At 35.0% G+C, this 23,745-nt stretch overlaps 1 protein-coding gene across 3 annotated transcripts; it reads right to left on the bottom strand.

Moving 5' to 3' along the window:
• Positions 1-471: 471 nt before the first annotated feature.
• On the bottom strand, positions 472-23,282 carry SLC35B3 (solute carrier family 35 member B3). Of its 3 annotated transcripts, none has more exons than XM_053603009.1 (10): positions 23,183-23,282; positions 17,503-17,793; positions 14,097-14,218; positions 11,006-11,160; positions 9,604-9,711; positions 6,408-6,505; positions 4,742-4,834; positions 4,221-4,332; positions 2,398-2,467; positions 472-1,067 (listed from the first exon to the last, which is right to left on the bottom strand). In XM_053603009.1, the coding sequence occupies exons 1-10, from the start codon at positions 23,249-23,251 to the stop codon at positions 917-919; spliced, it is 1,269 nt and encodes a 422-aa protein (XP_053458984.1). In that variant the 5' UTR covers positions 23,252-23,282; the 3' UTR covers positions 472-916. The 3 variants fall into 3 exon arrangements, with proteins under 3 accessions (XP_053458984.1, XP_053458986.1, XP_053458985.1); XM_053603011.1 differs by having other exon boundaries at positions 23,106-23,277; XM_053603010.1 differs by lacking the exon at positions 4,742-4,834.
• Between the last annotated feature and the right edge of the window lie 463 nt (positions 23,283-23,745).

Raw genomic sequence — 23,745 nt, 5'->3', positions numbered from 1 at the left:
GTAATTTTAAGGTACCTATTACTTTTTCATCAATTACAAAATTCAAATGATTGTTTCTTTGTACTTCTTTAGCAAACGTAAAAATATGATGTAGGAAGGTGACTGCTTTTACTACATAGAAGAAATTATGTTTTCTCTAAAGAATACTTCTAAATTATGAGAGAAAAACCCAAGTTTTAAAGTTTATGTTAAGGCCCCGCTACTCAGAAGGGTGAGGCAGGATGATCACCTGAACCCAGGAGTAGTGTGTTGGCATCACAGCTCACAGCAACCTCCAGCTCTTGGGCTTAGGCGATTCTCTTGCCTCAGCCTCCCGAGTAGCTGGGACTATGGCACCCACCACAACGCCTGGCTATTTTTTGTTGCAGTTTGGCCGGGGCCAGGTTTGAACCCGCCATCCTCGGTATATGGGGCGGGCGCCCTACTCACTGAGCCACAGTGCTGCCCATAACACATTCTTAAAAAAAAAAAAAAAGTCACAGAGTAGTTTTATATAATGAATCTTTCTCCAGATTTTAATTCATCAGTTTACTCTTATAACAGAGAATCACTTTAAATAACACCACCAAAATGGAATGAAGACAAAACAATCTGCTATTACATATCAACTTCCTTGATATGTCATAATGATATCTAATTAGTCTTGCAATATGGTCCATTTCCAGTGATACAAACTGGGGGACTCACAGTCCTTCCTAGTGACATTTCATTGTCGGGTGTGCTAGAGGCAGCTCTCGCGCTTGCTTCACAAGTCAAACAGTAGAACGAGTGTTCGGAAGACAAGGCTGACACCACAAAACCACTTTATATGTAATCCATCCAGAAATGGATAGCAATGCCTCCAGATCCTTTGGTAAAGTTAATTAATTGATAATTGTTTCCTTAAAATTCTATTTTAAAGAGGAGGAATCATTCCCTATACAGTTTGTGCCAACGTCCTTGACTTTCTTGCTTCCACTGATTTGTTTATCAGATCATACAGTGATGGCAGTCGTATTTTATCCATATTTTTACTGTAGACATTGAGAAATATACCAAGAACAACTAACAAACCAGACCATACGTACCTAAGAGAAAGAAACAAGGAAAAAAGAATATTAAAATTAGAAAGGTAATTTATTGTTAACCATAGAACTTGGTGATTAGTCCATAATAATTCTTTAATAAAATAAAATTTTGTTATTAGAGGCCTATCATAGCATAAAAATAAAAATAGTATTCTTAGATCAGATTAGATAGAATTCTATGTCTTTTGGCAGGGTATGCTGGCTAATGCCTGTAATCCTACTGCTCGGGAGGTGGGAGGATCACTTGAGGTCAGAAGTTTAAGACCAGGGAGAGCAAGAGAGAGACCCTATCTCTACTAAAGATAGAAAAAATTAGCCAGGTGTGGTGGTGTCTGCTTGTAGTCTCAACTACTTGGAGGCTGAGACAGGAGGATGACCTGAGCCCGCGAGTTTGAGGTTGCAGTGAGCCATCATGAGGCCACTGCATTAATGTAGTTTATTTGAACTTTAGAGATAACAGCATATTCAAAGAAAACCCCTACCAAAAGTCTTAACAGTGTATTTAAAGCATCGGATATGTAAATCTACCAAGGGAATTAAACTGAACAATTCAACTAGTTTTCCCAACTAGAATATAAAGGGATAAAAAAGGGACACATGGGTGACAAATTAGGGGAATCATCATAATTACTGTCACGAATATTTAACATATGCAGAAAGAAAAACTAATTTATAGACAACAAATAAATAAAAATTTATGGACTTGCATATTGTTAAGTTTTAGGTTTTAAACGTCACAATTATGGACCAACATAAGGTTAAATGATACTAATTTCAAACACACGACAGTAAAAGTAACAGTAAATACTTTCACACAAACCACAAACTAAGAAGTTTTTAGGACATGACTTAACAACATTTCTCTATGGACCAACATTTCTTTATGGAAACAGGCAGCAAATAAACTGATAATTTTTAAAAGCATGTATTGCAAATATATAATTTAAATGTGTGCTAGGACAAGGGAAAAAAAATCTTTTCATCTCAACAGTGTACACATTACTCACATTCATTCACATTGGAAACAGGGTCACATTTGCACCGGGCTCTGGTTGAGCAACTAAAGTATACAAAATGATAAATCCAAACTAATAAATCATAAGTACTTCCCAAAATTACAAGATACATTATTAATAGGTAAGAGGTCAACATGAAAAGGATTCTTTATAAAGAATAACAGGGAGAAAACCTACACATTAACTTATATAAAAATTAATACACCTACTAAAAAAAAAACAAACAAAAAAGTAGAAAAGAAATTGGGGCTGTGAGGAAATATGAAACACAGTATCTAAGAGTTGAGAAACTTATTTAATTAGAAAATACTTACTGAAATGTGAATGGTTTAGCAAAGAATATAAATGAAAGTACAATGGTCATTGCTTTTCTTCCTGTTGTCACTGTAAGGGCAAAAAGTTTGATTTAGACTGTGCCTACTACCTTAGTAACACTTGGGCAATCACTTATTCAACAAATATTTACAGAGCAGACTACATGCAGCATGCCAGAACCTATGTGAGGTGCTGAGGAAACAATGAAAATTGAAAACCAAACCACACAGAAAGTCACTGTTCCTATTACTATAGAGTTTACTGTAGGGAAACACACATTAAATAAATAAAACAGTTAAATGTTAAAGTACAACTGTAGTGAGTACTCAATGGAGGCCATGGTACAACAGGCCATAGTAAGTCTTAGACTTAGCTTGACAGAAAAAAAGACTTTCCTAAGGAAGAAATGAGTAGATGGGAGTTATTCTTTAAAGATATCTAGGCCAGATGTGATGGCTCACACCTGTAATCCCAGCACTTTGGGAGGCTGAGGTGGGAGGACTGCTTGAGGTCAGAAGTTCAAGACCAACCTGAGCAAGAGAAAGACCATCTCCACAAAAAAAAAATTTTAAATCAGCTGGACATAGTGGTGCACACCTGTGGTCCCAGCCACCTGAGAAGCTGAGGCAAAAGGACTGCTAGAGCCTAAGAGTTAGGTTGCAGTGAGTGATGACGACGACACTGCACTCTAGTCTGAGTGACAGAGACCTTGTCTCTCACACACACAAAAGGGAATTTAAAGGATATACTAATACCTTAATAGTGGTCATCTCTGGATAAGACTATGAGTAATTTTTATGATCCTCTTTATCTGTATCAACTTTTCCCTGTCCCTCAAAGTACTACACCTTGAAGTCTGCTGTTAAGTCTGAAAGCTTCCTCCCTGTCACAGGCAGATGTGGGAACTCCGAAGCAGCCCCACCACTCACACCGCACCGTCAGCTGCTGTCTTCCCACTAGGCTGTGCTTCACTAGTTCCTCGCCTTATTAATACTTACATTCCTACACTCTACAGTTTCCGGCACTTCATATTCCATGCCTGAATGAATATGGAAGAAACTTCTGAAAACATGTCAAAGCCAAATTCCCAACACCTGTTTCCCTTCTACAGTAAAAGGACCCCTAGTTTTAGCTGGGCATACGCTCCTGTCTCTGCTACAGGGAGGTGTGGTCACAGGACTATGAGGTGGCCAGTAAAAGGTGACCACACTGCTGGTGTGTGACTTTTAGGAAGTTTCCCTAAAGACAGGGGTGTGTGTTTCATCTTCTTTTACTCCGTCTATCCTGCCGATAAAGATGGCACAGCAGACAGAAGGAATTACCAAAGAACCAATACAACTCTCATTCCTCTATATTCCCAACAAAAGTCCCTGCATACAGCAGATGCATAATCATTGTTAGTGAAAAGAGAAACTTTCAATCTGGTTGTTGTCCTAGAAAATATACAAATGCAAGGCCCCCAAAGCTTTATTTAAAGTGCATCTACCATATTTTAAATATAACAAAACTAGAATCTTCTGGCATAGGTTGAAACTATATAAAGGCAGTATTTTCTTTAAAGGTCTTTATCCCATCATACTTTTACAGCAAGTTCTTTTAATGTGTTTAAAGGTTACTATTTAAGTAAGTATATACAACTTATTTTAAAGTTAAACCTTCAAAATAAGAAATTAAGATTAAACATCATTTTCTTGAGAGATTTAAAGAAACACCATAAGACAAAGAATACAGTGGTGAATAAGACATTTTTTTAAATGAGAATATGCCATCAGAAAAAATGCAAATGCTTATTTCATAATCTAACCACGTAAACTGCTCCTACCTGTTACAGCAAGAAGTGCACCAAAAATCTTAATCAATGCCAGCACAAAAGAGATTCCAAAATAGCCAGTGAGGGAAAAAAGGAAAGCATAACCATACGTCCGAATTGGATTCTGCAACAAATTAAAAAAACTGTTAGACAAATGCAAAACAAACCCTAAGGTATTACAAATAAAATAAAACTACATATTTAATCAATTTTGGGGGCAGTAACAAGCCATTTGGCAATGCAGTAAGCAGGATTCTTATTTAGTTTTGATTTAATGGAAAAATAATGATGAATTAAAAAAGCTCCACTCATACATTATGAACGACTTAAAAATTAACTTACAGGGTACAGCAAGGATAAAATAAATTTTAATACCAATCATTTCATTTCTGTAATAATTTCCAATTTGCATTTATTATATTAAAGGAGTTATCAAATTATAGCCACATATCCCTTTTTGAAGTAGAGGAATTAAAAATATAGAGGACACCAATGGAAGATGTTTATTTCAGAACAGTGTGATCAGTGTTTACCTTTGAACAAAATGTTACTGCAGGGCCTAATCCACTAGTGCATGTCAATCCCAACAAAATGTATACAAAACCGATTGAATATGAATATAAAACCTGGAGCAGATAAAAATAAAGTGGAAAAAAGTACCATCAAACCAAAAGTGGAAGGAAGTTCAACATGGCTCAATTAATCTATTCAATTAAGTTTATAGAACAAATATAACAAAAAATAACATTATTTTAACATGGCCTAACTTTCCAGATAAACGTTTGAGTCCAATGGCTTCAAAGTTTACACATTCTTTTATGTACAAAATAACACAGCCATACTGATCCTTTCATACATGCTAACATACTTGTTCATTTCTTGCCTGGCTTAATTATTGAATTCAAACCAGATTTTAAGGTTAGAGTTCTAAAAAATATATGTGAACAAAACAAAACAAAAAGCTTTAAAACTACTTATAAAACATGGAAAAACCCAAACACTAAGTTAGCAGAAGACATTAAAATATAATGAAAGTAAGCAGTAAATGGCATAATGACTGCTTAATCTCCCTATTTTCCAACCAACCTTTTTATCCCCGTTTATGATACTCCTCACAAACAGAATCAGCAGCAGAAAAAATAAATACCTGCTATGTGTCAGGTTTTGTGTTAATGATCTACACAGATATTCCATTTGCTTCTCTCAACTAACCTATTTTAATCATCATAATCCAATTTCCAGACGAAGAAACTAAAGCTCAGAGATATTAATTAATTTCCACCCTGAATAAGAGCTAGTAAAGCCAGGATATGAATTAAGGCTATCTTATTGCAGAGGCTACCATCGAAACCACTGCATATTAACTTTCTAACCACCTACTCTTCCTTAAATCTCCAAGGCCATCCTTACCTTATCTAGAATGAGTAGTGATAATGATCAAGAAAATTCTTGACCAAGATTAAATTTCTTGGGTTACTACGGGCCACTTACGTTGCCCCACTCTGTGCTGAGAAAGTAACAGGGAAGAACAGTCCTATATACACTGAATGTAATATGCTCTATCTGTCCAGCAAGGTGGTTGGTTATAAAATTAATGTAAACACATACAGAATCTCCCTATATAAAAATAAAAACCAGTTAGAAGACAAATTTAAAGAAAAGACATTTATAGTAATAGCAAAAACATGAGACATGTAACACTAATAAGAATTGTGCTGGATTTATATGAAGAAAACTTTAGCTCTAATGATTGGGAAATCATAAATCCAGTAGGCCACGAGGAGAAAACTTTTTAAATCTCTGAGTTGGGAAAGCCCTTTTCAACCATGCTACACAGCTGGAAACCACGAAGGAAAAAATAAATTGGACAATAAGAAAATTACAATCTTCCACATGGAAAATAATACCAATACAAAGAAGGGAGAAAAATGAGGTTGCAAAGGATTTGTTTTAATATGCAAAATACTATAAACAAACGAGTAAAAATTTATCACCATTCAATAAGCTGCTGAGCAGTGGTAGTGCTGGGTTTACTTTTAACCTTCCTTGGATGTCTGAATGTATTAATTTTATAAAAATGATGATAAACTAGTTTAAGAATGCAGTGTACATCTTTGATACTATAACTATTTCCTAAAATTAGGTATATCACGATTTTTAGTCTATCTGAGGCAAAGAAAAAGCACTCGAGTTATTTACCATTTCAGAATTAGAAGCATTATGCAGTTTCATTGCTTTCTCTTGAACATTTCCAATGACAGCATCTGCACATAGTGCCAGGGAAATAAGCATCACACCTTCAAGAAGGTATAAAAAAAATCTCCTTATTTTAACATATGAACTGGAATCAAGTCTTACCAGAAATTTAATTGGGCTAAAAAACAAAAGCAGATCTTCAATCACATTTGCTCAGTAATAATACTTTTTAGCAACATCCAGTTGTAACTAGTACATAGGTGATGATATTAAAATGAACACAAGTAACACTAATAAACTGAGGTAATGGTGTCACCATTATTGTATTTCAATAGCATGTAGCACAAGAGCTCCACTTTTACATTAGACTATATGTATGAAAGAAGTACTGTGTCAAGAAGTATAGAAGAAACTCTTAGAACACCTACTAGGATTGGTGGTTCGTCAGTTAATTTAAAAAAGACATGAAGAGGAAAATCATAAAAAGCCCTTATTTTTACCAAAATGTCTAATGTAAAGGACATAAACATATATGCAGCTGCCCAAGTCTTTTCTTTGAACATAAATCCTGACTAGAAATCTGCCACTTTCTCTTTGTATAAACCACTTTCATAATGTACATTCTCCATCATTTCCAAGTTGTTTTCAAGTACATCCAAAGCTTAGAAACTTCTGAAAAAATTGGAGGTTCAGAATCATTTCATGTATTTCTGAGTTTCCCCAATTTTGTAGGGGTTTCATACCCATACCTAATTCAGTAGTGATGGACTTGTCAATCAAATTGTTTCAATTAACTTAGTTTTCATAGAAAAAAATTCTCCTTTCACATCCATTTTTGAACAGCTTAAGGAATTAATTTGTTATTATATAGTTATAATAACAGGTACAACTGGCATAAACAAATCTGGGCATGAACACAACTCGTCCCTGAGAAGCACACAGTGAGCAGGTGTACTTGAGAGGCAGGCTAGAAACTCAAAAGTGTTTAGGATGCGTGGTCAGTGGTCATGTGCTTTACAGAAACAATAAACAGCAGTCCTAGTTACATATGTGAGTCTGATGGGGTTTATAGAATTTTTTTCTTTCCTTTCTTAATGTGTAAGTAATCATATGTAGCAGAAAAGAATGTGTACACATGCGTATTCACCTTAGTCAATGAGGATTCATGTTTTGTACTTATTTTTCAATTTGATTCTTTACCATCTAACTTTAATATTACTGCCTAACCATACATTTTTATTGACCAAACTTAATTCTGAATGCTTCTTTTATTTGATTGAAATAGTGAATCTATACTATTAAAAAGACACGCTATTTTGGAAGATTCTAAAAAGAATGCCCTAATTCTTAAAAGGCTATTCAAAGATATTCCAAGAATGTTCTGAACAAGGCCAACAATATGAACACACCAAAATTGAATCATAAAGGTAATGTTTTGAGATATCTATTTGAATAAGTAAATTCTGATATACATACTTTATACATTTAAAGTTTTATTTAAGTCTACCTTAACAATTTTCTGATATACATACTTTATACATTTAAAGTTTTATTTAAGTCTATCTTAACAATTTTTAATAGTCTCACCTCCCGTAATTATTAATATATTCTAATAGATTCAGGTAGGGATGAGTGCCCATCAATTATTCGTAATAAAGAAGTATGGTTGGGTTCTAATTCTCTCCAATAATAGGTCCATGGAACTCAACAAGGTTAGCACTTAAGTTATTGTGAGATGTTAAGAGGACCACTGGTACCCCATCTCTTTCCAGACTGCCACTTTCACCACTCCCATTGCCATCATGTATATAGATTTGCATCCATTATTTCATCATCTTGTCCTATCCTCCCACTATCTTTGAGTGAGGCAAGATATTGTTTTTTTTTTGTTGTTTGTTTGTTTTGTTTTGTTTTTGCAGTTTTTGGCCAGGGCTGGGTTTGAACCTGCCACTTCCAGCATGAGGCTGGCGCCCTACTCCTTTGAGCCACAGGAGCCGCCCAGAGACAAGTTATTGTTATCTCTGTTTTATGGGTAAAGCCCAGAGGGGTGTAGCAATTTACCCATAGTTATATTTTTCAGTAATTTAAATAGAATTTGAAGCTATGTCTCACTACAAATTGTGTCTTCTTTAAAATTGCCTTTTCATAGGCTGAAGAGTCAATTATTTTAGTTTTCAAATACAATGAAAACTCTAGACCTTGTTAGAAACATCTGCAACTTTAGCTTTTTCGGAAAGTAAGCAGTCAGTCCTGGCACTCAAGCTGAAAGACCAGAGTTAATAGTTTCTACCAGAATCTTGTGGTTGTTAAGGGGCTGCTCTCAGAGGCAGAACAGTTACAGTCAAATCCATTATTTCAGTCTGGTTCATCAGTATTAAGAAAGATTAAGAAGTGGTCAGAAGTTTTGATTTGCAGAAAGAATAATGAAGCTGATGTGAATATTTTTTCATTATTTCATAGTTTTTTTTCCTCACAAATAATTATACCTGGTGCTTGCTACTCTTATTATTTTTGCTAAATGTGCACTCTAAACCCTATTTTTGTCAGGTTACAAGATGACTCTATATTAGTCTTATTAGCAAAACTGACAATACTATATACATGGTAAACACTAGAAGTAGCCCAAAACAATTTCTCTGAAAGGTCTTTAAGATAAAGTAGGATTCTAATATTGCTTATTCTTATTCTTTCTTGCATCCTGAAATTGTAATAACAATTTAAAAAAAAAAAAAAACCTAAATTTACAAAATTTCACATAACACACTATGAAGAAAGCTTATTTGTGAAGGAAACTTTAAGTACTTTAAGGTAATGTCCATATTTATATTACCCAGTAGAATATTAAATAACATTATATTTAGCTAAAACAATAACAAGTAAATGTACAAGCTTCAAAGTTTTTTTTTAATGAAAAAGACCAATTAACTAAAACCAATTCTACTATAATTCCTCTATAATTTGTGTATACATTCCCAATCAGCTTATCAAAAATTCTGCCGTGCCCAACAGCCTCCTACCATGTCAAAATGCAAGAATACTAAAAAAAAAAAAAAATTGTTACGTCTCATAAGTTGTGATATTTTTACTTATATGGAAAGTTAGATACAAGAATCATAGATGTCACGCTATCATTGAAAATATTTATCAAATTTGGAATGTCTTAAAATATAAAATTTAGAAATATAAATAAATTGCTTACCTGTCAGGTTGAAATTTGGTGCAACTGTACTGTCAGCTAGGGTAAACCATATAAGGCCAAGGCTCATGCATATTGCAGCAGACACATCTACAATATTGTAACGCTTTCCTGTGTAAAACAAATATAAGTCCACCTCATTATGCAAATACCCACCCAGCAGAGCGTTAGATCTCTATGCATTTAACCAAGTACAGAAAGGATCTGCTTTTTATATTCAATGCCAAAAATACATAAAGACTTAGATCAAGGTCAGAGACAGTCACAAAAGGGCTTCTGAAAATTAAATTACCAATGGGCACCAACAGGTCCTTATAAATTAGAAACGGGATTCTGCTTTATCTGTTACGACAGTAAGAATGCAATACATGTTCTGGAAAAAACTAGAAGAATAATGCACAACCTTAATATTTAAAAAATTTTGTGGGAATTATTGCCTTTTTTACTTTATATATATAAGGACACAGATTTTCTTGCAGTTTACAAAGTGACCAGAGTATTGATGCTGACCATATAAAAGTTCAAGTTTGCAAGTAACATAAGATAATATCTAGGCAGGTGGGAATTAACTTATTTTAATCTTTTCATTTAAAAAATGTAACTTTTTGTAGGGATTATAAGGTAATATTACACATGCCTAATTACTTACGATATTAAGTGTGGTTTTTATAAGAGACTGAGGTCAGTTACTTTCCCCTATGCGAACAGTTATCCTGAAATGACACTTTCATTATAAAAGGCTTATTTTGAGATGGCATCTAATGCATAAAATGAAATCAGGCTGTATAAGAACTTGAGTGATACAGAAACACTGGGTTACTAAAACCTAACTACACCACTTTACAGTTAATGTGAACAACAACAAAAACGTGTTCCACTGCTTGCTGAGATCATGGTCTTCTCTTTTACTCTTATTTCCACATAGCTTATAACTTAGTAGGGGCTCTAAACCATACATCAGTAGGGCCAGTAAAAATGCAATTCTGCTCAGATTAAGTTTTACTTCATTCTGAGAACTGCCCATTGCACAATGGAGGCAGAGTATGGCGTCCAGAAGAGTGGAAGAATCAAAGAATTGAAACAAATAAACTTCTAGTATTTTCCAGCTAGGCTTTCAACATGTAAATATAATGTTGCTGGAAATACAGTAGAATCCAAAATAAAAGAAAAAGGTAAAACAAAATATATTTTTCTTTTTCCAAGTCCACATTATTGATTTCAGATACTAAGGTGTATCAGAGAGGTATTGGTGTTTTTATAACACCTTATTTTTACATCAGAATTCTTAAAATATCTGGAGAGCTCATTAAAAATATTAATGGAATCTTAATGTTTTCCCCTAATGCTAGAGGTTGTAACATAACCTATTGATTTCAAATAGTATGAAAATACATCATTACTATACCTTGAATAAAAACTCCTCCTAGCATAACAGGAATCAATTTGCAGCACTTGAAGATGACTTGGGTAGGATAATTCAGGTAGCCCAAGGAAGTGTTTGATAACCCCATAGTACCCACAGTTAGAAAAGCTATTATCATGTAGGTTTTTCCTGGTATTCTGTAAAAGACAATTTTTAAGACCTTCATTTTGGGATCCAATTCATACTATTGTAAGATAATGTGGTTATGATGTGTAAATACTTTTCTAATTTTTGGTTAATGGTTGCAGAAAAATCAGGAAAAAAATCACGAAAGTTGTAATACTACTTGCAGTAAAAAGTAAAAATAACAATACAGCTTTATTTAATCCATCATAAACAAGGACTCTCAACTATGTAAAAAGTAGTATGTTAAGAAAGATTCTTAATGAAGATAAAAATGTTGATGGAAGGTTTTTAAGAGCAGTTCTAGCTACAAATAAAAACTATATTGAATAAATTTTGAGAGTTTATTATAAAAAATATTGTCCTCTACAATGGTAAAAGGCACTTAATTTCTTAATTTTGAACTTCTGAATTATTGCTCTGTTTCTTAATGTTTCCATCTAGCATTAGGAAAAATATATCTATCCATTCTGTTAGAATAACTTGAACAGAATGTCTCTAAAACAAGGTCATGTGGTTTAAAATTCTAAACATGACTTTTATTAAAAAATCTTACGAAACATTTCTCTGTATTCTATAAAATGTCACAACAATCAACTTTAAGATGAGGTATCTCTCTCCTTGTGATTTTAAATCTTTAATTTGGCTCCATCTAGATTTCCTAAAGAAGATTAATCTGGCATCTTCAGAATTCTGAGCCATTACTGGGAGCATATGCTCACTTTGACTAGATATTAATGGTCTAAAATAATAATCTTGTATATTGATGTGACAAACACAAGGAGACACTATTCACGTGATCTGAGGTGTGCTGCGCACTTAGATGTAATTTCCATTTTGTACTTAGTGTTCACGTTTAAATCAAGGCAAGAAAATTCCTCATCTTTTGTATAGTCAGGTATCAAGTAAAACGATTTACTGGAAAAACTCAGTTAAAATGCATTACTTACATTTACACTTCAATTTTGAGGCCTTTTCTACTTAGCTACAAATACAGTAGTCAAAAATTAAAAACCATGTGGAAATAACTTGGTGTGCCGGCATGCATCAGTGTACGTGACATGTGTCCATGCCGTCTCAGGGTCTGACTGACCCTTCTGGGACAGGGTCAGTAAAGAAGGACAACAACTTTTCTCCAGGTAATGATACAAGTCCCAGCAGTCAAATTTCCTCAAAGATAAACTGCAAACAATGGCCAGAAAATAAAAATTCAAGTCAGAAAAATCGTAAGAAATGATTAGAAAAGCAGCATAGGACAGAAAGAAGGAAAACCAGCCTGAAACTCAGGGAACCTAGAATCAAAAAGCTCCAACTCTAACAGCAATCTGCAATATGATCTCATACAAACCAATTTTAACTCCAAATTCTGTTCTCTTTACAGTATATTGGTATTCATATAAAATGAGAATTTAAGGAAAAAAGCCACTAAGCAAAGAGGTTAGCTAATGAAAGACCTGAAGATCAGTAGTATCACTTTAATAAATTCAGAAATGGATAGATATGCAGAGATAAATAAGAAATAAATGATCGGACATGATTTAATTGTAACATACCTTTAAAGACTTAAACTCAATTTTTAGAAAAAGTTTTGATTCATAATTATATTTAAGTTCATAAATTTTTCTCCTAAATTATTTCACTTAACATGTAAATCAAATAAATTATTTTATTTTTAAATATGCTATGGTCATTAGGTTTGAGAGTTGGATTGAGGCCTCCTCCCCAGCACAACTATCTGTACGACTGAGAGGTGCTCCTTTTTGAGATTTAATGGAACATGCATTATCTTTGTATCATTTTTAACTTAACAAAGACATTATTAGTGTCTTTTAGCAGCAATCATAGGCCCAGTAGTCTGCAATAAGTAATGCATCATCAGGCTTCCTTATATATTAGTCTTGACAGATATAGTTAATGACTTCCTATTTATTCTATCACCTATGGCTATACTTTGCAGAGTTCCAGAACATGAAAATAAAGATGATGATGATATTCCCAGATTCAAATATTTTTATTATAATTGCTACAATAATTCAATAATTTACTGGCAATAGAGAGAGGCTGGGAGGCAAAATTAGACTCTTGAAGAAACCCTTGTGTTACAGATTTAAATATTTAAAATTGTACAGGTACTTTGAGAGACACTTTAAACACTTTTGTTGTTGTTTAAGAAAGCAACCTCAACTACTGGACATCACGGGACAATGTTAGTTGGAATACATCCTTCAAAACAAAATATTAACTTCACATTTTAAGAACCCCTATAAAAACAGATACAGGTTGAACATCCCCTATCAAAATGCTTGAGACCATAAGTGTTCTGAGTTTTGAATTTTTTTTAAATTTTAGAATATCTGCATATATATAATGAGGTATCATGGGGACGGGACACAGGTCCAAACATTAAATTTATGTTTTACATACACCCTAACCCTAATCTCATACACATAATTCAAAAGTATTTTCATATAATATTTTAAATAATTTTGTATATAAAACAAAGTTTGTGTTTAATTCTTATGTGCAGAATTTTCTACTCAAAAAGTTTTGGATTTTGGATTTTTAGATTATGGATGTTCAACCTGTACTGATATTCCATTTCAACACCCCAATGTTAGATGCACTGTAAATCTTTCAGCAACAATACCTATTTCAGTGAAATTTACAAAAACACATATGTATATCTGAATATTTTCATGTTTTTAGATAAACCTTTCTATAAGACTAAGCTATAATTTTTTTTATTTTGTAACATTACATTTAAAGAGACGCTTTGCTTTTTTCAATAATATTAATAAGTTGGTTATATTGCTAAACATTTATAATTAGTAGATGCTTTGTTAACAATACATAAATTTCATGCATATTCAGTACTCCCCCCCCAAAAAAAAAGATTCAACCCATATTAGTGAACTTAATTACCAAAAAGTTAAACAAACAAACCACATACCTTCTCCTTTTGTCCTGAATAAGCTGAAGTTCTATTAGGCCAAATATGGAGTATAATGCAAATTGTACTAAGGTAAGGTACCAGCCATAGGACTTGAAACCCTCCACTGAAAATATTAATTCCTGTCAAAAGGCACATCAATACTGTTAAGTTCAAGGAGATAGATCAATTTCCTCACAATAAATTCTTAAAAAAACAAGCCCCAACCATAACCAAAACAAAAAATCAAATAACAAGGAAGGTTTCTAATAGTTAAGTTAGAAAAGTTAGAAACCTTTTCCAAAAAACTGACACTAAATACCCAGGTATGAGAATCAACAGAAAAATAAGTGATTATAAGCCCACACCACCCCTCTGTTGCATTTTTTTTAAAGACTCAAATTAGAAGAGTTGCCCAAAACAATAAAATGGTATATGATTCAAGAACTCATTTATTATATTAAAAACATATTTTATTAGCAATCTATCATCTCATGTCTGTTTTTCTATAGGAACATAGCTAGTTCCTATTAATAATGTTATTATGTATTTTTTATCTTTTTAAAGAGACAGAGTCTCACTTTGTCACCCTTGGTAGAGTCCTGTGGCATCATAGCTCACAGCAACTTCCAGCTCTTGGGCTTAGGTGATTTTCTTGCCTCAGCCTCCCAAGTAGCTGGGACTACAGGTGCCTGCCACAATGCCTGGCTATTTTTTGTTGCAGTTTGGCCAGGGCCGGGTTCAAACCCCCATCCTCAGTATATGGGTTCAGTGCCCCATTCACTGAGCCACAGGTGCCACCCTTAATAATGTTATTTTTTAAATTTTTATGCTATAGATGATATAAACTTTCTGCTTGAAGAGGGGATAATTAATTTGCCTAAACATATTATAAAGTAATATTTACATCAATTGTTAATAAGCCATTATTGAGTCATTAAGACATATTCTAATAATGTTATCTGGCATAATTTTAATCGAATAAATCAAGTAGAATAAATGAAGTGTGTGTACATATGAAAAACACTTCAATACTAAATTTGAACCATTTTCTTTGAATTAATTTGCCATGCAATTATATGCAACAGTAGCAATGTCAGTTTTCAGAAAGAGAAACTGGCAAAGTTATAAACAAAATTAGCAGTTATATATGTAATGCAAAAAATGCACATACCAGTTTAAATTAAAATATCCAATTATAAATTATGCATAGAAAAAATGTATTACATAAAATGCATATGATAAATTTCTAATTCATTTTCCTTTGCAATGGCAAACACTGCTTCCAAACTACTTGGTAATAGTGCTAAAAATAAAAATGCTTTCTCAACACAAAATTCTAAACTCCATTTTTAATTGTGCTTCATTGTGTTATCACAAGTTTTATATCACCTTCTGATATGAAACAATTATTAGTAATGTTATGATTTTAATTCTTTTTTTAACACAAAATTCTAATCTCCATTTTTAATTGCGCTTTATTGTGTTATCACAAGTTTTACATCACCTTCTGATGTGAAACAATTATTAGTAACACTATGATTTTAATTCTTGTTTTTATACTATTACATTAATATTCTTTTTTTTTAATTTGGCCGGGGCTGGGTTTGAACCCGCCACCTCCGGCATATGGGACCGGCGCCCTACCCGCTGAGCCACAGGCGCCGCCCCTATATTAATATTCTTTATAGTATTCCTCCAAGTGAATTAAAAACTAAAGTCACAATTCTATTTATCTTTTAATTTCATCTCTACAACACAGTGGAAAAGAGTAAAATTTTTAAGAGCACCCTTGCTAGTACTAAAAAATATTGAAAATATTATTTGTGGGCAGCGCCTGTGGCTCAGTGGGTAGGGCGCCGGCCCCAAATGCCAAAGGTGGCGGGTTCAAACCCAGCCCCGGCCAAACTGCAACAACAAAAAATAGCCGGGCATTGTGGCGGGTGCCTGTAGTCCCAGCTGCTCGGGAGGCTGAGGCAAGAGAATCGCGTAAGCCCAAGAGTTAGAGGTTGCTGTGAGCTGTGTGACACCACGGTACTCTATCGAGGGCGGTACAGTGAGACTCTGTCTCTACAAAAAAAAAAAATATATATTATTTGTATTTTAGGAAAATATATCGTGTTCCTTTTCTTGGATTACAAAGGTTTTCTTATGCTATGGAGTTGCATAAAAGGTGAAGTTAGTAATGGTTAAAAATATTCACTAACTATGTGGCCACTAATAAAACTGGTCCCCAAATACACTGTTTTCCCAAGCGTGGATTCTCACTAATACAGCCCATGTCTTTGAAGGTTAAGAATTTGCTGCTGGCCAAATATATACAACTATCCTTAGGTAAAATGCAAGTAGGAGAGAATGAGATCTGGTCAAGTCAGAAGAGAAAACCAATAAGAATAAGAACATAATAAGTGGGTGGAAGAAAAAAAAGACTTGAATATTGTCAGATTAAAGAGACATCCTTGGAAAACGATAAAATATCCTGACAATTTTTATAAAAATGACCTTCTAACATTGAGCTCCAAGAATCAACAGTAAACTGTACTATCATTTAATGTTATTAGAAAATTATGTTGTCAGATCTATTTTTAGATCTCTGAGTGTTCTCCATATATCTTTCCAAAAGGAATGTATTAATTTGCATTCCCACCAGCAGTGCAGAAGTGTTCCCTTTTCTCCGCATCCACACCAACATCTCTGGTCTTGAGATTTTGTGATATAGGCTAGTCTCATTGGAGTTAGATGATATCTCAAAGTAGTTTTGATTTGCATTTCTCTGATGATTAAAGATGATGAGCATTTTTTCATATGTCTGAAGGCCGTGCGCCTGTCTTCTTCAGAGAAGTTTCTCGATTCTCACATGAAAGCTATAACGCAGCTACAACTTAACAACAGGGGGAAGTGGGAAAGGGGAGGGGTGGGTAGAGGGAGGGGAATCGGTGGGATCACACCTGTGGTGCATATTACAGGGGTATTTGCGAAACTTGGTAAATGTAGAATGTAAATGTTTTGGCACAGTAACTGAGATAACGCTGGAAAGGCTAAGTTAACCACTGTGATAAAAATGTGTCAAATGGTTTATGAAGTGAGTGTATGATGCCCCATAATCATATCATTGTATACAGTTATGATTTAATAAAAAAAAAAAAGAAAATTATGTTGTAAAATATCAAGCAACACCTGACTCATTCTGTCTTAAAAACACATAAACAACAAAATAACAACTCACACATGGCTACAATTATTACCTACATTTTGTTAAATACTTAAAAATTATATTCATATTTTAAATTTTTCAAGATAGTGTCTCTACATTCCCTTCTTCCCCACTTAAACAAAATATTTATGAATCAAGTGAAAACAGCTTAGACAAAACTACTAGTAACATTGTCCTTATTGACTTCAATGGCTAATAAGTAACTATTTTTACCTGTAAGTATCCATAAATTAGGTAAAATATAAAAACTCCAGCAACACATATGAAAAATTGAGTAAGCTTGTTAAATTTGCTGAGATTTATGCCAAGTACGATAATGTCGTCAATGGACTTGATATGTGGTGACATTGTCTGGGATTTAGAGGGCACAGTGATAGAAATGTATCTTCTGGAGTTGTTGAACTTGAGATCCATTGTTACTGTGCTGCATTCAGTGCTTCCAAAGTTATCTGTGCTGGTTTCTTTTGTTTTTGTCAGTCTTTCTTTAGCTTGCTCTGAGAAGTTCTAGAGAAGAAAATGAATAAAGGAAAACATTTAGAAGAGATCACAGAGTACTATGTTCCCAATAACATTCCAAACCATACTTCAAAATTATCAAATAAGTCTGACTTTCTCTGGATAGTAATGCATTAATTCCTGTATTCCAGCTTCAAACAACCAAAACCAATATGCCTACTTTTCTAGCAATTTGTCTGTACCTGATAAAGATCAAAATATCACCACACTTATTACCATAGCAACAAACCAAAAGCTACTAATATTTTTATCAAGAACTAAGCATGTCTTCTGCTTTTATGTATAGCAAATATATAATTTTTAAAGTCCACTATAGCTTATGCATATTCTCCAAATTAAGGTCAATCCTATAGATGAATAAAGATTAAATGGTGTTCTTTTAAATACTAAGACAACTGTAATATATAGAAGATAATTCTAGTAATATATTGTAAAATTTATAAAGTAAAAAAACTAAGTTACTTAAAAAGTTAGATTTAGCAGATACTACTGAAAGGACAGTAAGTTTTAGCAACAGCATCTTTTAGGTTAAAAGAAAACTGGAAAACGGGTCATTTTTTGTCAGTCTATAAAAAAATAATTACATAGGCACCCACAGATGACTATCAATTTCTCTTTGGACTTATATAAACTAAAAAAATGAATTTCATGTAAAGGTGGAAGAAAAGACTGACAAATTATGACAATTAAGAACAAATCCATGGAAAAAAGTTCTAGTGGGAACAAAAATTGACTCTGAGGGCTGAAAAGAGAGAATGATTTTGATAGTCAGCTCTCTTTTGGAAATCTTTTTAAAAGAAACTGCTACATAATGGTTTAAAATGGTAAGAATTAGAGTATCCTCTTCATGATCACTTCTAGTTTGCTGATTTACAGAAATTAATCAGGCCCACTCCAGTAACTCAAACAAGGGAGCCAAGGCTCTGAATACAACTTGTAAGGCATTGTTTTATAGGGCACCTTCCCTATGCTAAACAGAAAATGTATGGATTAATGAAGTTTTACTGTTTCTTTTCTTTTACTTTTCTTCTTTGCTTTATTGTAATCTTCCTTCCCACAGGATTGATTCAGTTTCAACCACTGTCAACTGTTAAGACTTTTTAGGTCATCCTGTAGGATACCCTTGAGATGACACTCTTTTTATAAATTTTGCTTTAAATTACCTCCCTTAAACATACTGTTGAACCTGTCCTTGAACGTATGACAAAACCCTTAGCAATTTACTGTTTTCTGTAAGTGTAGGCATGGATATGGAGGACCATTCGAATAAAACCTATATGGGTGTCTACACTTCCTCTCACTCCTTTAAAAAAAAAAAAAAAGCCTTAAACCACTTATGTTTCATTCCCGAAATATGCCATGAACAAACACCCTTGCCTTCTCTTTGTGATGTTCTTTCAGCCTGATATTTTCTTTCTCTGGGTCAAGTTTTGAAGTTAGCTTTAAGACTGCCAGGTGGTGTCTGTGGCTCAAGGAGTAGGGCGCCGGCCCCATATGTCAAGGGTGGTGGGTTCAAACCCAGGCCCGGTCCAAAAAAAAAAAAAAAAAAAAAAACAAGATTGCCTTCTTTGTTATATTCTCTCCAATTTCCACAGTTGAGAGAAATGTTAACTTGAAAGGCAAAACCCAAATCTTATTTGTCTCTGTATCTTTGGTATCTGGCATTTACTCTGTACCTAATACTCAGACAAACCAAACAAAACTGCTCCCTCCCCTGAATGCCCTCAAACTTTAGCTTGCAATCACTCACCCTTTGCGTGGATCTGATTTTTTAAAAAATTGACCAAGGTACTGGAAAAATATGGACAAAACTTAAAATCATATAGAGAATAGAGATCAGTATAAAAGTACAAATAATGATTACATACTTAAGTACACACACAGAATAAATAAAATTTTTAGAAAAACTCTTTTCTGTTTTTGGTATCAAGAAATTTCTTGGGCTGGGAGCAGTGCTCATGCCTGTAATCCTAGCACTTTAGGAGGCCAAGGTGGGTGGATTGTCTGAGCTCATAGGTTGGAGACCACCCTGAGAAAAAGTGAGACTCATCTCTAAAAATATAGCCGGGCATTATGGCGAGTGCCTGTAGTCCCAGCTACTTGGGAGGCTGAGGAAAGAGAATCACTTGAGCCTAGGAGTTTGAGGTTGCTGTGAGCCATAACACCATGGCACTCTACCGAGGGTAACAAAGTGAGACTCTGTCTCTAAAAAAAAAAAAAAAAAAAGAAAGAAATTTCTTCAGAAGATAGTTCTTCCCCAAAGTCACCTTATGAGATGCTGGTAAATTAGCAAAATGCCAATGACTCAATACAATGACAGCCAATATTACACAAAAAGTAGTATAGTATGCCATTTTCCCTACACTTCGGAATTTTGACAGATATGATTTCAAAATCTGGCTTTGTTACTTATCAGCTGAGGAATCTTGGGCAAACAACCTTTCTGAATTTAAGTTTTTGTTATCTACAGAGGGGGAATAAAATGTGCCTATCATAGACTGTATGGAATAAATGTGAAAATACCTGGTATATAGTATGACAGTCCATGTTAGCTACCATCATTCAACTTTTTAGAAACATTGCTAGGGTAGTATGGTACACTGAAGCTGAAAGTACCTGGTATATAGTATGACAGTCCATGTTAGCTACCATCATTCAACTTTTTAGAAATATTGCTAGGGTAGTATGGTACACTGAAGCTGCTTCACCCCTATGGGGTGCAGTTGGAAATACAGAACTGGATTTCTGACCCATACTTCTCTGAGTTCTAGATTTCTATATCCAAGTGCTTCTTTGATATCCCATAAGCTCCACTGGCACCTCATATTAAAAATGTTCAAACCTGAGCTCATTATTTTCCCCTCAGAACAATTCTATTCTTTCTTCCTATATTCCCAATCTCACTTAATGGTACCTGCCTAGAATGAAACACAAACTAAAAACCTGGGAGTTATCTTAAGATTCTTTCCCTTTCCAAATAGTCTATATTTTTTTCAAGATTCCTGTTAACTCTACATCCATAAATATACCTAAAATCTGTTTCTGACCCTCAAATACCCGTTTTCTCTTACCTAGATTATTAGATTAGCCTCTTTAGACTCTAGTCTTCCCTTTGTGATCTTTCTTTCACATGACTTAACATGAATTCTGACCAAGCTTCACCCTTGATTAAGGGTCTGTAAGTTAAAAACTAGTAAAAACTAGCAGATGTCCTGGACTCTCAGAGCATATTATACATATTTTTTAAAATACCTAACTCATAATGGTATAACTGCTTTGTTTTCATGTCTGCTTCTCTTACAAGCATTTGAATTCTTTAAGGCAAGAAATGATGTCATCATCATATGTTCTAGCACATAACAAAAATGTTAAGGGATTAAATGAAGAACTTTACTCCACTTTAGTAAACACTATTTAATATATATTATTTTGTTTCTTTCCAACACTTTGCTATTCCTAACACATCTCTTGGCAACTTTATGAGCTGTAAATAACAGGTCATATACGGAGTTAAAACTCTGACCTCTTTACAGAAATTTCCTACAAAGCAGTGGAAATGAAGAAAATAAATCCATTTCCTTTACTGACTATGAAACCGGCCCTTTACAGTTTTTTTTTTTTTTTTGCAGGATTTGGCCAGGGTGGGGTTTGAACCTGCCATCTCCAGTACATGGGGCTAGCGCCCTACTTCTTTGAGCCACAGGCACCATCCTAAAACCTGCCCTTTAAAGCCTTGCATTTGGAATGCTCTTTTATTAATAAGAACATCACTGGTTAGAAAGTGTGACAGATGAAGGCCGCTGATACCTAGTAACTGATCCCTAATGTTTGCTACACCCCTTTCATTTCAAACATGACTGATATTAATTACCATCAAAAGAACTGGGCCAAAGCCCTGGGGTGGAAGGGAGAAAAAAATGAAGCATGAGATTAAAATTAGTTTTTGAATTAAATGATCAATATTTTGTTTTGCTTTAGAAATTCACAATAACCCTCGAAACTAAAATACTAAAAAAGAAAGTCACATGTGTGAATCACTGCCTGAGATTTCTTTCTAACATCAACACAGATATTTAACTTTAATTCCTTGCAGGTACAAAACAATTGCTAAAATGGAATAAAAAGGTAGCATTAGCAGTACACAGTGAACATTTAAAAATTATAGTGATAATGTTGACTTACAATGACCTACTGAAGTCAAAATTATTTCAGTTTATTTCTTAATCTAGTCTTTTCCAACTTAAGGACAAAATTCCTTACCATAAAGTGCAAAATATATCATTAGGGTTTGAGTAACCTGGAAAAAGGGCGACCCAATCTACAGTTGGCCACAGCACTACTACAAATAAAAGAATCTTTCATGTCATTACACCTTCACTAGCTGTACTATGGAATTAATCATTGGATATGATCACAAAACAGAGAAACCAAATTGTCTCATTTCTTGTACACACATTACACAAAGTTGGAGAAACTGTGTGCTAATTTTTGAAGGCAACTTTTTTCTCCCAAGGGAGAAAGCTAAAATTACAATTTATGTACTAAGTAATTAAGTACAAATAACACTAGTTAGATTATTTTCAAATGCTGTCCTGCCTGTATATCTCTCTTCCACGTTCTAAACGAGGTCACTTCGAAAAACATTTAATGAGAAAGAAATTCTGGACGCCGGATATCCTACTGTACAAGAAATGGATATCCCCCAAACATTAACATTCTTTTAGCACATCAAATCATTCCATCTTCTACTTTAAATATTCGCTTAAAAAAAAAAAAGATGATGAAGAAAATTCAGCTGCAAAGACTGGTGAAGGCATTTGCAGAACTTTTAAAGTTTAAGTCATAAACTTAATAATCTGTAAAAACAAACAAAAAAACAACAAAAAACTCAATCACTTTCCACTGCAAGTTAAATGGAAATTAAAGTATCTTGGAAGGTCTCTACTATAGAACTCGGAACCCGGAAGGAGTTCTTAACTGCAAATGCAGTCTTGGACAAACCAAGGGACTGACAGTTCTCCAGAAGCCCCTGGGGCCGCCGTCCGCTGGGAGTTGTCGCCAGCCCGAGGTAGGCGAGAAGGAGCATATGTTCCTCCCTGGAAACTGTATCAGACAGTTTCTGTTCTTTAAAAAAAGGAAGTCACCCGTTCCTCCTATCCCAACCTCATCTGCTCCTCGAATACTTGTTCTGGATAAGGCAGACGCGCGGTGTCAGGGTTTTCTGGGGGAGAGGGAGTCTGGGGAGTCCCAAACACTGGAAGGGCCCGGGATGCATGCCCACCCCAGAGCCGATATGTCACCTGGAAGGGTGACCCTAGCCCGGGTGGCGCCTCAGCCAGACGGAGCGTCTCCCCCTCCCCAGGTCCGTCGCCATCACCTCCTCTTCCTCCTCTCTCACTCCTGCACTTTGCACCGCAGCTGCCGCCTCCCGGGAAGCTGCTCCCATCACCAGCGACCGCGCACCACTTCCGCCTATGTGTCCCTGCGCGCGTGCGCAGGCGCGTAGCCCGTTCCCTCGCCGGCCTGGGGCCGCCGTCCGCTGGCGCGCATTACCTCGCGCGCATGCTCTGTTCGCTCCGAGGCTCGGGACTCGCGCAGCCTAGGTGGCTCTAGCGGTGCCAAGGCGGCGCTTCAACTGTACTTGGTGAAAAGGGAGTGGCGGCGGCAGGCGCCAATCTGGTCGAGAATGTCGTCCTCAGGCCTATGCTTCGTGTATTTCTGGCCTCTGAGCCTCTCCCCCGGAGTTGCAGCTGCCGGATACCCTTAACCCTGTCGGTGTCCACGAGGGAGGCGACTTCCACTCCGATGGCGCTAGGCCTAGATTTGAGAATGCGGCCAAGCGGAGAATGTTGGAAGCAGATTTAAAAATCTTTGGCTTCCCTCTTCCCCCCAACTTGATCTAAATGAGATGCGCCAGAGACAGTACCTTTCAACGTTTCC

This window comes from Nycticebus coucang, chromosome 9 (genome assembly GCF_027406575.1).
Source record: "Nycticebus coucang isolate mNycCou1 chromosome 9, mNycCou1.pri, whole genome shotgun sequence".
NCBI lineage: Eukaryota > Metazoa > Chordata > Mammalia > Primates > Lorisidae > Nycticebus > Nycticebus coucang.
This window is presented reverse-complemented; position numbering and strand designations above follow the sequence as displayed.